The sequence below is a fragment of the Halichondria panicea genome, chromosome 2 (genome assembly GCF_963675165.1).
Source record: "Halichondria panicea chromosome 2, odHalPani1.1, whole genome shotgun sequence".
Taxonomy (NCBI): domain Eukaryota; kingdom Metazoa; phylum Porifera; class Demospongiae; order Suberitida; family Halichondriidae; genus Halichondria; species Halichondria panicea.
The window spans coordinates 2,752,982-2,768,476 of NC_087378.1; the positions used below are offsets into that span (position 1 = coordinate 2,752,982).

A 15,495-nucleotide genomic window follows, 5' to 3' on the forward strand; every position below is an offset into this window, starting at 1 on the left:
CGCTTCGAAAATATGCCGCATGTTGCTAATTTAAAGATGAGTATGATTCTCCGGGTTCCTGCTGTCGCCCATAAATCATGGCTCTTCTCAAGCTCTGTATGCTATGAGCTGATATTTTCACTCGGCCTGAGGCATGGAGTGATCAGAAGCATCTCCTCCACAGAAGGGCAGCAGAGCACCTCATCCAGTGGGTTCAGGAACATTGAGGTGATGGACGTTAACAGGGTGAGGGTAATTGGTCTGAATCGCCCCAGGCAACGAAATGCAGTCAATCGTCAGACGGCGAAGGAGCTTTATAGTGCATTTCGTCTCTTTGATGAAGACGATAGCTCAGATGTGGCTGTTTTGTATGGGAAAGGAGGAACGTTCTGTGCTGGCTATGACTTGAAAGAGCTCGCGAGTGCCAGTACGAAAAACGGTGGCATGGATATAAACGAGTTCTTACAGGACTGTGCTGCCGAGACTGATGTTGGACCCATGGTAACAGCATCATTTATTAGCCTCCTCCTTAGCAATGGCTTTCCTTTTCTTTTTAACCCCCCCGGCCAAAAAGTTACGCATGCAATATCTTTTATGCTCACTAGACTACTGTTATAATTATATATAATTGACAGTTAGTAGGCCTGAATCTGTGGATGTGGTCTGACAATTACCAATTTGTCCATCAGGGTCCCTCCCGACTGATGCTGAACAAACCAGTGATAGCGGCAGTTAGTGGTTTTGCTGTAGCTGGAGGTCTGGAGTTGGCTCTCTTGTGTGACATGAGGGTAGCAGAAGAGGACGCAACATTCGGAGTGTTCTGCAGACGATTTGGTGAGACGTAGGACTAATGTAAAATGCGTTGTTAGCTCTTTTTATATGATGAGTGATCGACCTCTATAATATTATGAAGATCACGTATAATTATAGAGTCGGGTTATACAGTGGAACCCCTCTATAAACGGACACCTTTGGGGAACAATATTTTGGCCTTTATACAGAGGTGGCCTTGTTGAGAGTGTACATGAACTGTTCATTTGGGACCTGGCCGTTATATAGCAGCTGGCCTTTATTCGGAGGTGGTTGTTAACGGAGGTTCCACTGTATTTATATATATATATATATACCGTAGTGCTATAAAAATAATTTTGGCCAATTTTAAGAATTAAGAAACGTGCGATATTTATTTTTTGCGATTATTAATTAAACGCTGTGATTTAAATGTACAGGCCTCTAAATAATTGTGTGACACAAAAGTATGCAATTTGTAAATTATGTCCGCGCTATGTACTGTATGTAAAAAATCTGAAATGACTACCCGTCACCTTAAGGTAGTTAGTATGAAGAGAAGAGGGCATGCAACTCAATGTATACTGTGTATACGTCATATTATTGATGAGTCAGCAGGATATGCTATAGCCAACCGCCCACTAGAGGAGGTTGGTCACAATTCATTAAGATTCACGTGAGCTTATGTCTGTGTAAAAACTCCAAACCGCTGAGTCGGCACTTTTTATCTACTTTCTTCCATTAGCTCGTTTATCTCTCTTGTATAACATCTCCTGTTAGTTTATGAGTCATAGTAGTTTAACACTATGATTGCTATACCTGCTACGTCAAGACAGGAGTCAAAGAAACAAAGGATTTGCAGCAACAACTCAAAGTTTGTGGTTTCTGCCTCGTTGCTCTAGTACGACTATGCTACTCACTTTCTAGTTTCACTGAGCATTGTTAGCATCATTTACTACTAACTATATAGTATAGAGAGCTACAATCATCTACAGTATGTTAGCTTAGCTACAATATATAGCTACTTTCTCTGTATTAAAATTTCCATATTATCTTCACTGTGCACGCACAAAAACAGTGCACGTGCAATGCTATTTTTAGACATAAGACCCCGCCCATTTATAATACGATAGATTGTAGTTGCATGCCCTCTTCTCTTCATATGCCCTTGGTGTCACGCATGAATTCTATAGCACTATAATTATACTGTAGACGATTTTCGCTAATCCAGCTCTCTGTAGTACGATCACATTGATATACTTGGTCGTTTTGTTTGGTACGGATTGCTAACTTGATCTTTATTGCACAAATTCGCCCTGAAATACAACCATTCGCTACTCCGTGTTCTGGCTGCCCTAAACTAGATTTTTAGTGTGATTTTATACATTTATTACGATTGAATATGACGTTTTGGGTATGGTTTGGCAGATCAAAATTAAATAGAGACATTAATGATTCATTGTCTTTGAGACAGAACCGCAAATTAGTCATTAGATTCGAGGTAGAGACCGCTATTTAGCTGCGGCTATTTTCTGAAATACAGCCACCTCGCTATTCCGGCCAAGCTGCATTGTCTCAAGGGTGACCAGAGTCGACTAGCTGACTGTACGGGAAAATAGCAGTCTATCACACTATGGATTAGCCTCGATCCCAGGCCGAGTTTTCGCTTTTATAACGGTTAGGCGAACAACTAGGCGAACAACTAGGCCTAACCGTTATAAAAGCGAAAACTCGGCCTGGGATCGAGGCTAACTATGGATGTGCAATTTATGTTTTCAAATAAATCCGGCTTACTTAATTTGACATGCACATAATTATATTCGTTGTGCTATAGGTGTACCACTGATCGATGGTGGAACAGTTCGCCTTCCAGCACTCATTGGTCTATCTAGAGCTCTGGATATGATACTCACAGGCAGGCCAGTATTGGCACAGGAAGCACTTGCCATGGGTACGTACCGTTAGCTCTGAGTCTCAGCATAATTGTATCTCCCCATAACTATGTGGTGATTCTAATATCGTATAGCAGGCAATTTTCTAGATTTAAACATTTTGTGCATTTCAACCCAAGCCGCGAAATGTTCAACCGCAAAAAATACATGTCTGTTTCAATACACCAGTCCACTAAAAAAAAAACCAAACCATTGCTATCCATACACGAAATTTACCTATTCGTAGAACCTCGAAATTGAAAATTACCTACCATGTATATAATACGAACAGGGGCTCCTGATATGAATGAACAACTTCTTTCATCAATAAACAGCGGTAATGTACGCTCACCCACAATATTGCCTAGTGCTAGTGTTATTTTTAGGGTTAAGGGTTAGTGTGGTAGTCTCGCTGCCTCGGTCCCAGGCTGATTTTTTTCTAATAGACAGGAAGGGGGAAAATACGACTTGGCGTTCAATTAGAGAAAAGTCGGCCGGGAACGAGGCTAGGGTTAGTGTTGATGTTTTTAGTGCTGTACAATTACCCAATTCAAGGTCATACTATAACAATGACCAATCATGATCGTTGTTTCATGCAGGATTGGTAAATAGAGTTGTGCCTCGAGGAAATGCTCTGAATGAAGCATTGGTTCTGGCCAATCAAATTGCAGCATTCCCACAAGCATGTATGAGAGCGGATCGTAATTCTGCATATCACTCAATGTACAAGACCAAAGACTCCTCAGACAAAAACAAAAACTGGTTGAAGGAAGGACTTTCTTTTGAGTACTCTAATGGCGTTAGCGTCATTGAAAAAGAGTCAGTGTATGGTGCACAAAAGTTTGCCAGTGGAGTGGGAAGAAAAGGAAAATTTGACTAGACTTTGCATAAACAATTCAAATGTGTGTGTGCACTTGCTCACTAGGTATTGAACTTTGGATTATCAATCACTTCATTACTAGGCCCTGGAACATTGTTCAACAAACTTTCTTATTTTTCTCAGCGCTTTTTTCAAGCCACCAACATTTCGGGGTTGACATTGAACATCTTTTTTACTTTTGATATTGTTTCTACAGTAGGGGTGTGGTCATTTGAGCCTAAAATGAAACCAACTATATACATGTATCTGAAAAATTTTTGTTCCTTGAAAATAAAGCACTATAATTATGGTACTCAACAGCCAACTTGTACATTTCATAAGCTGCTCCATGCCTATAATACTCCTCTCCCCCCGACCTAGCTATTGAGAGACTTCACTGTGCTTTCAATGAACATTAAGCCAAATGTTGTATCATGCACTCTTTGGTTGCTGTTTATACCGTATAGCGCGAAATTTTCGAGGGGCTTAATTTTTGCGGATTTCGTGGGTTAGAATCCTACACGAAAATTAAGTTCATGAAAATTGAATTACCTGCTATAACATGCATAGATTTAAAGGCGTGGCTTCCGGTAAGCAGTCATTCCGCAAACATTGTGCAACGAAATAGCTTTTAGAGGCTAATCCACGAAATATAAGTGCCTCGAAAATTTCGCGCTATACGGTATATAGTGACAAACAGTTGGCCTTATCAGGCCCGGATCTAGGGGGTGGGTTTCAGGGGTTGCAACCCCCCCAAGCACTCACAAAAACTAGCTCAACCTACACTTGGCTAAATGAGCAATGTGGCTGGATCCGCCCGGCCTACTTATTAGTCTACATAATTAACAGTTGCTACGTATTTACCATGCACACATGATAAATGTGGAGGTTTCTGTGCAAAGCATGCAATTACTAAAAACAGTTTTTATGTAACACGGCAAAATATACAAAATAAAATCAGTTGGGTCAGTCCAAAGCTCATGTCATTGTCAGATTTGTGAGATTACTGCCTTGTCTATTCCCTTCTCTTCGGCTACAACAGCGAGAGCCACTCGGATCAGCCATGCGCAAATGCTTTAGCCTACAAAACGATAAAACCGAATAAAGAAGTTGTTTTGGAGGAGCATGTTGTTCTACAGCTGAGTGTTGTAATTATTTGCCTCATAGTAGGTAAGAGAATGGTGCTCATCAACTAGAATCAGAGAGAGCGTACTCAGTATAATCATAGGCCAGATATGCATGGATGTGTACAATAAATACGTTATAGCAACCTGATACTTGTAAAGGCTTTTGAAGGTGAGGCATCAGTAGCAACAATAATATGTTATTATTATAGGAGATTCTAGAGTTAAGTACTTGCATGCACGCATATATAAGCATACCTTAAAATCGGAACAGGCCACAAAATGGGGTATCCAATCTGGAGGGAAACACCGGAAACAGAAAAAGCAAATGTTATTGCGTGACTTGACAGAATGTCTACACATCAATTATAGGCGCATTATAAGCTTCAGAAGGAAGGCAGAATGGATGTGATCAACACAGTGTGTTCAGTACATGTAACATCCAGTCTTTCATCACAAGCCACCAGTACATCAACCTACATGTAACTACGTCTAGCAACTAACATACCACCAAAAACTGCTGAATGAGATCCTCCTCTTTGACGTCCAGAATACTGGGAGGGAACACCGAGCCACCCTCGAACACTGTATGGGGGGGAGGGGGAATTGAAATTAAGTATTAATGGTTGCATATTCAAACGATGTAGTAACAGACTGAAGTACAGCTTTTTCTTGCACTTTTTGGTGCTTTCCCTGGCAAATTCTACAGCAAGTAATTTTCCCATTGCAAATAATTATGTTGTAGAGAAATTAATTGCCTGCAATACACATCATTAATATATACTACTCACACAATAACTAGTCGTCACTTGGGCAAAATATCACAAGTTCACTGGATTCAATAGTTCAAATCCCATGTCATCGTCAACAATTCTGGCTCAGGCTCCTTAGCAGCTGCCTTGTCTGCTCCTTTCTCTTCGACTACAGCAGCAAAAGCACTTGGATTGGCCACAAATGCTTTAGCCTACAAAACAATAAAACAGGATAAAGAAATGGTTTTTAGAGGGGCAAATTGTTTTACAACTGGGTAGGGTAAATATCTGCCTCATAGTAGGTAAGAGAATGGTGCTCATCAGCTAGAATCAGAGAGAGCGTACTCAGTATAATCATAGGCCAGATGCATAATTCTGGGTAAGGCATCTGTAGCAACAATACATGTAGCGCATTGAGGTAATCACTGCACATAATTATACGATACATCATACCATTGTATGATGTAATATGACAATAGAGTAGGAACAGACGCCACAGTAGGGTATCCAACCTGGAGGGAAACAGCTGCCATCCTGCAACACATAAAAGCAAACGTAATTACGTAACTTGACACGTATACACATTAATTAATTACAGACACACATTTAACATAAGCTTCAGAAGGAAGGCAGTAATGGATGTGATCAACACAGTGTGTTCAGTGCATGTAACATCCAGTCTTTCATCACAAGCCACCAGTACATCAACGATGTCTAGCTACTAACATACCGCCAAAAACTGCTGATTGAGATTCTCCTCTTTGACGTCCAGAATACTGGGAGGGAACACCAAGCCACTCTCAAGCACTGTATAGGGGAAAAGATGAACAAAATTAAAAATTAAGTACTAACGGTAGCGTTAGAAGGATGTTGTAACAGATTGACATACGGCTCTTTCTTGCATGTTTGTTTCCACACTTGGTGCTTTCCCTGGCATATTCTAGCAATTTCATTGCATTGCATGCAAATGTGTTTTTTGGTAAGTGCATGCAATACTACTCACATGACAATAACTTTAAACCAAACTTGTAAGTCACTTGGCAAAATATCACCACAAAATCAGTTAGTGTGTTAAAACTAATCAAATAGTCCAAATCCCATGTCATCGTCAGATGCGTCAGACTCTGGCTCAGGCTCCTTAGCAGCTGCCTTGTCTACTCCCTTCTCTTCGGCCACAGCAGCAACTGGTGCTAAGGCAGCAAAAGCACTCGGATCGGCCACAAATGCTTTAGCCTAACAAAACAATACAACAGGATAAAGAAGTGGTTTTAAAAGGGCACATTGTTCTACAACTGAATCGGTAATTGCCTCATTGTAGGTAAGAGAATGGTGCTCATCAACTAGAGTCAGGTAAAGTGTACTCGGTATAATCATAGGCCATATACATAATTATGGGTGTGTACAATTATGTTATAACAATATGTTACCTGTTCAGCCTCTTTGAAGGTAATGTCAGTAGCAACAGCAATAGCCAAGAGATTCTGAAAAGGAGGATTGAGTTAATCAATACTTGCATTAATACATACCTTAAAGCCATTGACAATAGAGTGGGGAACAGAGGCCACAGTGGGGTAGCCAATCTGGAGGGAAACAGCTGCCACCCTGGAAACACCCTGTGCAAAGGGAAAAAGTAAATGTATTTGGGTGACATGACATGTGTACACACTAATAGTCCTATTCGTTTAAGAGCCTGGAATCTTGATTGCTTTTAGTAGGTATCTTCAAGACCAGCTAGCTCATTGACAGTTGACAAACACTCTCTGGGACAAAACCCATTATGTAGCTCTTCAATATTTCACAAACTTCTTTTCTTTAGAATAATAGTGCATGCATTGCAGAATGCAGAGGCTGCAAAAACGCATTGATTTTACTCAATGTAAAAGGGTATGTCAGCTCAGCACAATTTTACTGCGAAAGCTATACAGAAGTAGTTAGAGGACGTTCAAAAAGCAACAAAAATTCCAGGCTCTTAAACGCTATTATAGGCACATCGTAAGCTTCAGAAGGAAGGCAGTAATGGATATGATCAACACAGTGTGTTCAGTGCATAACATCCAGTCTTTCATCACAAGCCACCAGTACATCAACCTACATGTAACTACGTCTAACTTACCACAAAAAACAGCTGAATGAGATCCTCCTCTTTGATGTCTAAAATACTGGGAGGGAACACCGAGCCACCCTCGAACACTGTATGGAGGGGAAGATATATTGGGTGCAGGCATCCATCATTGGTAAAAAGGGGAATTTTGTGTTGATACTGTGCCAATTTTACATTGCACACAAGGGTGTGTGTGTGTGTGTGGTTACCTTGAACAATCTTGAGGCCATAACTGAATGGGAAGATTTTCAACATCTGAAGCAGAGCTGCCTCCGAAGCTCCCACCTTCTCCTCAAACTTAACCAGATGCACCTCGCTCATAATCTCAATCGTGCCCCTGGAGATCTTGGTAGCAATGGAGAGAGCCTGGAAGAAAGATGTTTTCTCTGGACCAAGACCTGTGTTGCTGGCAGGAATGAACACGTCTATAGGAGCAAGGGCACCTGCCTTGGCTGGAGCACCCACCTATAATTAACAATAGGTGATAAAATAATTATAAGAAGTTAGCACATTAAATAAACTCACTTGGTTAGAAAGGATAATTTCTCTGATATCTTGTAGGTCATCGTTGGTGAAAACAAAACCGACATTGCCCTTAATGTATGGCAAAAGCTTCTCCAGCTGGGGGTTCTGGTCTAGACTCCCTCGCATTGCCTTCCTGATGGTGGTATTCTTGCCCATGAGAATAATAGCTTTCCCACGGAGAGAAATACGAATCTGCTGCATCTGTTTGGAGCCCACATTGTCCACATTGACTAGGAGTACCCTCGAATACTCGTTAAATAGACCCTGGGGAAGTCAACATGAGCACATGAAGGTGTTGTTATTCAATTACTACTTTCTTATAACGCGTACATTTTTAGGAGAAAAAAAGAATTTTTTTCTAGGTATTATTATGAATTAACTTAACCACTGCCTGTATACCACAAAGGTGTGTATAGCAAGGGTATAAACTTTCACGGAACGACAGAATTTTGAGGACTAAATTTTTTGGACTATCAGCCTTTTGGCGTATGCATGCATGTATGCAATATTAATATTACCGTATTTACCCGAATTACTGGGACACAAAAAAATAATTACGGCTTGTAGTGTCCCTTGGAATAGAGCAAGAAAAATTACGTTAAAGTCGAAGTGTCCCTTGTATTAGGGTGTCCCGTAGTAATTAGAACGAATATTTCCCCATTTAAGGTACGTACACGGCCTCGATTCCAGGCCGAGGCTAGCTCTGCAGCTAAAATGTCTTTCGTGCAGTTTAGAAGCTGTGTGCATCTACAAAGGTGTCTTCAACCGTCAGTGACATATTACGGTGCCAGAGAGTTTCTAAGAGTTTTGAGTCTCTATCGAGCTAACATGCTCTTTTTCGTTCTAATAAGATTGGGACGTCTAAAAATATTTACATTTCCTGTTGTTCCTTAATATAGAATGAAAAAAATTACGTAAGTCCGAAGTGTCCCTTAGAATAGAGTGTCCCGGTAATTCGGGTGAATACGGTAGTGGTTACGAATGTTTGCAGTACATGCTTAAAAATAATGTGGAAAACTTTCTCGACATTATCTGGTACCCACTATACGATTAGCCTCGACCAGCCGTTAGTTGTCTGAAAGAACGCCTGGTCAAGTTCCAATGTACAACTTGGTCCAGGAATTTCTTGGACTGATAATTGCCCGCACAAGGTGTATTACCCATGAATATCATTATAATGCTGTAAAACGCTGACTCAGCTAGGCGAGTTGTATATTGGAACTTAATTGACCAGGCGTTCTTTCAGACAACAAACGGCTGGTCTCGAGGCTACTATACGATTAGTTAAAAAACCTAATAAAATCAGTTGGCCAGTATTTTGGTGATGGAAGATAAGGTTTTATATTTTTACATACATAGCAGGTGAACACAATTAATGGGCCTTACCAAAAGCTTTACAACATAGTTGGACTTCCACGTTTGTTTGTCTTCCCTGACCATCCTAATTATGAGTCACGGATTGCCCTCTTTGGGTTTAAAGAACTCTAGGAAGGGGAATAATAAGAAGAACAATGACATAAAGAAACTTACAAAGTAGCTAGTGGAAGGAGATTGGACTGAAGAGTTCCACAAGAGATATGAAATTCACCACGTGCTTTTGGGGTTACAGAAAATGTGCGCATGCGTTATGAATGTACACGTGTATTTCGGGACAATTACTGGGCTGTACCTAAACGTAAACACACCCAGCAGCCAGCAGCTCCTTGAAAGTCAGTCAAAAAATGGCAGTCCTAACCCTGATATCGAGTGTAAAATTCTTTGGAGGCTATCAAAAAGTGTTTGAGCATGCTAGTGACGTTCTCAAGTGCAAGATGAAGTTTGCAGTATTCATTCCCTCAAAAGCTGATGAAGCTAAAGTACCAGTTTTGTATTGGCTATCTGGATTGACATGCACTGAACAAAATTTTGTCACTAAAGCTGGTGCTCAGAGGTGTGCTGAAGAGTATGGTTTGATGATTGTAGCTCCCGATACTAGTCCTAGGGGCTGTGGAATAGAAGGTGAAGACGATTCGTGGGATTTCGGAACTGGAGCAGGGTTTTACGTCGATTCTACGGAAGAAAAATGGAAGACTAACTACAACATGTATTCGTATGTCACGAAAGAGTTACCAGCACTTGTTCAAGCTAATTTCCCTGCTCTCCCGGACAAGCAGTCAATATTTGGTCATAGCATGGGTGGACATGGTGCTCTGGTCTGTGCTCTCAAGAATCCAGGAAGATACGTGTCTGTCTCTGCCTTTGCTCCAATCTGTAATCCTATCAACTGTCCTTGGGGACAAAAAGCGTTTGGTGGATATCTTGGTGGTGATCGAGATTCTTGGAAGAATTGGGATGCTACTGAGTTAGTTGGAAATTACAACGGACCACCTTTCCCTTACATTTTGATCGATCAAGGCAAAGAAGACAAGTTTTTGACACAAGGGCAACTTCTCCCTGAGAACTTTGTGGAGGCTTGTCGTAAAGTAAGCATGCCTGTGGTTCTCCGCATGCAGGAAGGGTACGACCATAGCTACTACTTTATAGCCTCATTTATGGAAGAACACATTAAACAGCATGCTCAAGTTTTGAATGCTTAAAGTTTTTTGGGACTGAGTGATGTCAAGATCTTTTGATTATTTGATTATTTCATATTCAGAATTGTAGCAAAACAAAGAATGTGGTGCATAATTTTATAACAATTAGCTATTTACCAGGCTGCTACCAAAGGGCCTGGGATCGAGGCTAAAGTTACGTACAAGCATTGTACAAACATTTACATGAATGTAGCAAATGCATGATATAAAGTACATGTATGCAGCATAATTTATCGCCAGGAGCCCATAAATAAGAAACGTGATCACCATAGTCAGCCGCTCCTTCTCTTATTTACGGGTGGGTAAATTTGGCGAATCAAGCTAGCCTGCCTGCTAGGTGAGGAACGTCAAAATTAAAAATAAATATCAGTCCCAGTATATCTCACGAGATCAATCATACCGAGAGTACTGTCATAGTCATCAAATTGAACAAAATAATTGTTCTCAATTGCCTCATTTGCTGCCAAATTTATCTGTAACATATACTGTATTCAACACCAGAAGAAATTGATTGTGATTCATGATTAAGAGCCAATTTGAGACGTGATTAGTCTACCTAATTAGCTGTTTCCCATAGCGATGCTAGTTCAATGTTATGAAAGTAACTAGCTTGAAAGTTCTTTGATTGAGGAGAATGACAGACAAATTCCACAACATCGAGGGACATAGGAACGTCTTCTTCCGGGCCTGCAGATGCAGACAAACAACATACTGTAACAGTGAAACCCCACGCCACCCGTAAACTGTATTATTACAGGTACCAATAAACAGTTTGTGTATAAGCAAGAGTAGATATATAAGAGTAAGAGTGTTGAACTGCTGTAGTAAACGTGGAACCGTCCGCAATTGCCTTAATGTGCAGCATCACTGTCATCACTATTCAATTGTTGAGTAAATTGTTAAGTGTTCTTGAATAAATTGTGGTCTGTCGTTAGTAGCACTGTCTGTACAATGCAGAGGAGGTTGGACGCGATCACGTGCAACAAATTTTTGTTGAGCTGGCTCACATTCTTGACTATGAGTAAAGTTCTAGCTAGCTGAATATTTTGGGCTTCCTGGCTCTTTTGGTGTATAGTTACCCCGACATCCAAATATCATCAAATATCCTCTTCATTCTGACGAGTTATCAGTGCATAGAGTGTTTACTAGATTCCTGCCAGCCGGTACAATGCAAGCTGAATACAGCACCGCTGAACATTACTCTACCCTATAATCCTGCTCCAACCAGGAAACAGGTACAGCTAGTCAGGCTCAGTACAGTCGGACATAGCAGTAACTTTTTTACTGTTGTTCAGTATCTATGGTAACATAAGAAAAAACTTTAGGAATGTCATATGAATGATGATGCATGTCCACCTCCTCTGTGTACAGGAACTGCACAATCAGCATGTATGGTTTCTGGAAAGTGTTGCTAATTAGCTGATTACTATCAAGTGATGACGCAGGAGCAGGCAACACTCTTACTCTTATCTACTCTCAACAAGGGCACCTCTGTCGAAAAGCTGTACCCAAGGTGTTCGCTTTAAAGGGTTTTCATAGTATAAATCACCAGCACACTGCACTCACCTAATATGAATCTGGTAGGGTCAAAGTGTGAAGGATGAGGGTGCGTTGGTAAGAGCCAAGTGATAACGACATACCGCTCAGCATGGTGGTCTTGAAGAAACCCTCGGAGAAGTGCATAATACACACCACCATCCTCATCCAGCACAGATACTATGTCACCAACTTCGTATTGTGTACCCTGTGGAAAATATATACAAGGTTGAATACCCACACAGCCTATCTACAACAACACACACAATTAACACGTCAATCTATTTTCAATTTTGCACCTCTGTCTAAAAGGCTATTTCCCTAAGGAGGAAACACAAGGTCTACTCAACACACACTAGGAGTAAACATGTACGTACTTACATTGTGATTAATAGAGTCGCTGGTGACTACCTCAGGCTGAGCCACAGGAGATCTAACAGGCTGATACAGTTTCAGAGATAAGCTGCGCCGGCTTCTCTCCCACTGGCTGATGTGGTGATCCCTAAAAGCAGTAGCGGGTACCGGTACAGGTTGTACTCCCACTAACTCATTATCTTTAACAGGCTTTTCACTTTTGTTCTCCTTGATAGAATCTTTGCTATTATTTGGGGTGGATGGTAGAGAATTACTAGCTGTACACACTGATACGTTTGTCTCCACAACGATAGGAGGATTATCTTGTGGGATGGATTGTGGTTTGGCTTTATTGGCTCTCTCTCTTGACCGAGTAGACCTTCTAGTAGTGGGACCAGGAGACTGGGATAAAGCATCTGTCTTCTCATTCTGGGATGGTGTAGGGTCATATTGGCCACTTGCACTGCTAGTAGTACTTCTAGTGCTCTGAGGAGATGACGAATTTGAGTTAGTTTTTTTCTCAACAGTCTGACAGTCTAAGCACATCAAAGAGCCGTTTGTAGTCTTGTGCCACATCAGACTAGATGTTGCCTTACATTTCACACAAGTTGGGCTGCGTTGTGACATCTCAACAAGAATTGGACTATAAAGCAGGTAATAGTCGCCGTATTAATTTGTGATTGCCAAAAGTTCTTTTGGATGATCTTTACCAAAGATTTAAAGAGCATCAACAAAGCGATATTTACCAATTGTGAATTCAAAGAGACGCTTTATGTCAACAAAGTGACAAAGACAGTCTTCTATTGCTCCTTTAACGGGACTAGATCCAAGAATAAGAACACCACCTCATTTTCTAGGGATTAAAGCCAAAGTAAGCTGTGAAAAGAAACACACTACTATTAAACTAATTTGATTACAGGGATTGGCAAACAATGGCTAGTCATCAGCAGGATCTTGTGAGTAGGCCACAACCTTCAGGGCTGTGTGATTCAAGGCTTTTCCAAATGAAAGATCACTGCAATGATTCATTTACGGTTATGAACCAACTTCGTAAAGACAAGCAACTCTGTGACATAACATTTCGAATCGGATCCCAAACATTTCTTGCCCATCGAGTAATCTTGGCTAGTGCTAGTCCTTACCTTCGAGCCATGTTTACGTGTGGAATGAAAGAGAGTTCACAAGAAGAAATCGAACTACGAGGAATTGAAGCAAGAGCAATGGATTTCCTTATTGACTATGCCTACACTGGGGAAGTTATGATCACCACTGACAATGTGCAAGACTTACTCCCTGCTGCTGGTATCCTACAACTTAAAGAGTTGAAAGAGGCTTGCTGCTCTTTCCTTGGTGACCACATGGATGTGACAAATTGCCTGGGGATAAAACAATTTGCTGACCTGCATTCCTGCCCAAAGTTACTCAGACAAGCCAATCGTTTCACAGTCATGAAATTCATTGAAGTCATACAGAACGACGAGTTTCTTCAACTCCCACATGTGGTCCTCAAAGAAATCCTCGAAAACGATCATCTTCATGTCGACACCGAGGTACAAGTGTTTAGAGCATTTTTGAGTTGGGTAAATCACGATGTTGAGCAACGAACACAAAATGCGTTTGAGCTGTTGGATTTGATCCGAATTCCACTGATTCCCAAGAATTTTTGGACAGACGCTTTCCAACAAGAGCCTCTCTTCAAGCAGAGCCAGGCATGCCATGCATACATCAAGGGCTATTTAATGGGTCTGAACAACGACACACTCCCCAAGAAGACACGCACTCCAGTTAAAACCATCTACACGATAGGCGGTCGCAACTGCCAGCGATGTCTGTCTTCCTGCGAGCGGTACATTGCCGAAGAAGATCGCTGGGAAGAGCTTCCCCCAATGAAGCAAGTTCGAACGGCTGTTGCAGCTGGTGCTGTAGATGGGAAACTATATGCTGTGGGAGGTGAATGTGAGACGAAGTTTGCTCATGAAGGTACTCTGTATCTAACATCTGTCGAATATTTTGATCCAATTCACAATGCATGGGTGGCAGCACCGAGCATGAAGTTGCAACGATCATTCACAGCTGTAGCAGTCCTCAACAGTAAGTGACACTGGGTCGTACACCGTTTTAACACTCTGTACTTTCTTCAATATGCGAATTCTAAGTTGGTTCACTTGTGGTACACTAAATAATGATCTATTTGTTTGCTTTCTTATCCAGACAAAATCTATGCTGTTGGGGGGGAGACTACTTCGCTGTGCTACAAATCTGTCGAGTGCTATGACCCTCGCCAAAAAGTCTGGATCACCATTCCCGACATGCAGATTGCTCGGTCTGGCGCTGGTGCCTGTGGAATAAATGGAAAGCTGTACGTGATTGGAGGTCAAGACCGTGCCATCCATCATTCCACTGTCGAATGCTACGATCCCAATGATAACACATGGCGGCTTGTTGCTAATATGCATCATGCTCGCTCTGGAGTGGCAACTGTTGTCTACGAGAACCACATCTATGCTATAGGAGGTCGGGACAGACACAGACAAGCCTATTATGATGTGGTTGAGCGATACGATCCAAAAACTAACACCTGGGAAGCTTTTCAGTCTCTAACACACCCTCGTGCCTGGCCCTCTGCGTGTATGTTTAAGGGGGATATCTATGTAACGGGTGGCTATGATGGCCAGTATCGCTTAAAGACTGTCGAGCGATTCGACAAGGTGGAGAAGAAATGGAAGAGTGTGGCCGACATGTGTGAGTTTAGAGCAGGATGTGGAACTGCTGTGCTGTGATTTTCTGTGTCTTGTTTTTTCATTCACTTAGCTATTATTATGATAAACACATTCTGTATTAATTTTTTTGTCTGTATGAAAAGGTTTGTATGAAAGGTGACTTTAAAAAGAACATAATAAACACAGCAACATGAACTGGATCCAGACAGCCATTTTTTTGCCTTGAGGACGTCTGGTTATGCAAAACTTAAT

At 41.3% G+C, this 15,495-nt stretch overlaps 5 protein-coding genes and 2 non-coding genes across 8 annotated transcripts; 3 read left to right on the plus strand and 4 right to left on the minus strand.

The window, feature by feature from the left end:
- The first annotated feature begins 12 nt into the window (after positions 1-12).
- LOC135331935 (probable enoyl-CoA hydratase) lies at positions 13-3,761 on the plus strand. The gene is made up of 4 exons (XM_064527239.1): positions 13-480; positions 669-813; positions 2,603-2,719; positions 3,299-3,761. Exons 1-4 carry the CDS (start codon positions 13-15, stop codon positions 3,577-3,579), a joined length of 1,011 nt encoding a protein of 336 aa, XP_064383309.1. The 3' UTR covers positions 3,580-3,761.
- A 682-nt stretch (positions 3,762-4,443) lies between these two features.
- On the minus strand, positions 4,444-9,732 carry LOC135331940 (large ribosomal subunit protein uL10-like). 2 transcript variants are annotated; one of them, XM_064527246.1, is made up of 8 exons: positions 9,591-9,730; positions 9,447-9,544; positions 8,061-8,324; positions 7,745-8,000; positions 7,548-7,624; positions 6,961-7,047; positions 6,862-6,915; positions 6,445-6,667 (listed from the first exon to the last, which is right to left on the minus strand). In XM_064527246.1, exons 2-8 carry the CDS (start codon positions 9,498-9,500, stop codon positions 6,512-6,514), a joined length of 948 nt encoding a protein of 315 aa, XP_064383316.1. In that variant the 5' UTR covers positions 9,501-9,544; positions 9,591-9,730; the 3' UTR covers positions 6,445-6,511. The 2 variants fall into 2 exon arrangements, with proteins under 2 accessions (XP_064383317.1, XP_064383316.1); XM_064527247.1 differs by lacking the exons at positions 6,445-6,667; positions 6,862-6,915; positions 6,961-7,047; positions 7,548-7,624 and adding exons at positions 4,444-4,639; positions 4,941-4,978; positions 5,191-5,267 and having other exon boundaries at positions 9,591-9,732.
- LOC135332548 (small nucleolar RNA U83) lies at positions 6,049-6,129 on the minus strand. Its single transcript, XR_010393398.1, has one exon. It is a non-coding gene; the product is annotated as a small nucleolar RNA U83 (small nucleolar RNA).
- Positions 7,430-7,508, minus strand: LOC135332547 (small nucleolar RNA U83). Its single transcript, XR_010393397.1, has one exon. It is a non-coding gene; the product is annotated as a small nucleolar RNA U83 (small nucleolar RNA).
- Positions 9,733-9,781: 49 nt separating the features above from the next.
- LOC135331944 (S-formylglutathione hydrolase-like) lies at positions 9,782-10,697 on the plus strand. Its single transcript, XM_064527250.1, has one exon. The coding sequence runs from the start codon at positions 9,782-9,784 to the stop codon at positions 10,634-10,636; it is 855 nt and encodes a 284-aa protein (XP_064383320.1). The 3' UTR covers positions 10,637-10,697.
- A 404-nt stretch (positions 10,698-11,101) lies between these two features.
- LOC135331943 (GATA zinc finger domain-containing protein 1-like) lies at positions 11,102-13,199 on the minus strand. Its single transcript, XM_064527249.1, has 3 exons — positions 12,551-13,199; positions 12,200-12,377; positions 11,102-11,320 (listed from the first exon to the last, which is right to left on the minus strand). Exons 1-3 carry the CDS (start codon positions 13,148-13,150, stop codon positions 11,190-11,192), a joined length of 909 nt encoding a protein of 302 aa, XP_064383319.1. The 5' UTR covers positions 13,151-13,199; the 3' UTR covers positions 11,102-11,189.
- Positions 13,200-13,233: 34 nt separating this feature from the next.
- Positions 13,234-15,429, plus strand: LOC135331894 (kelch-like protein 3). Its single transcript, XM_064527177.1, has 3 exons — positions 13,234-13,394; positions 13,443-14,614; positions 14,735-15,429. The coding sequence occupies exons 2-3, from the start codon at positions 13,456-13,458 to the stop codon at positions 15,301-15,303; spliced, it is 1,728 nt and encodes a 575-aa protein (XP_064383247.1). The 5' UTR covers positions 13,234-13,394; positions 13,443-13,455; the 3' UTR covers positions 15,304-15,429.
- The last annotated feature ends 66 nt before the right edge of the window (positions 15,430-15,495 follow it).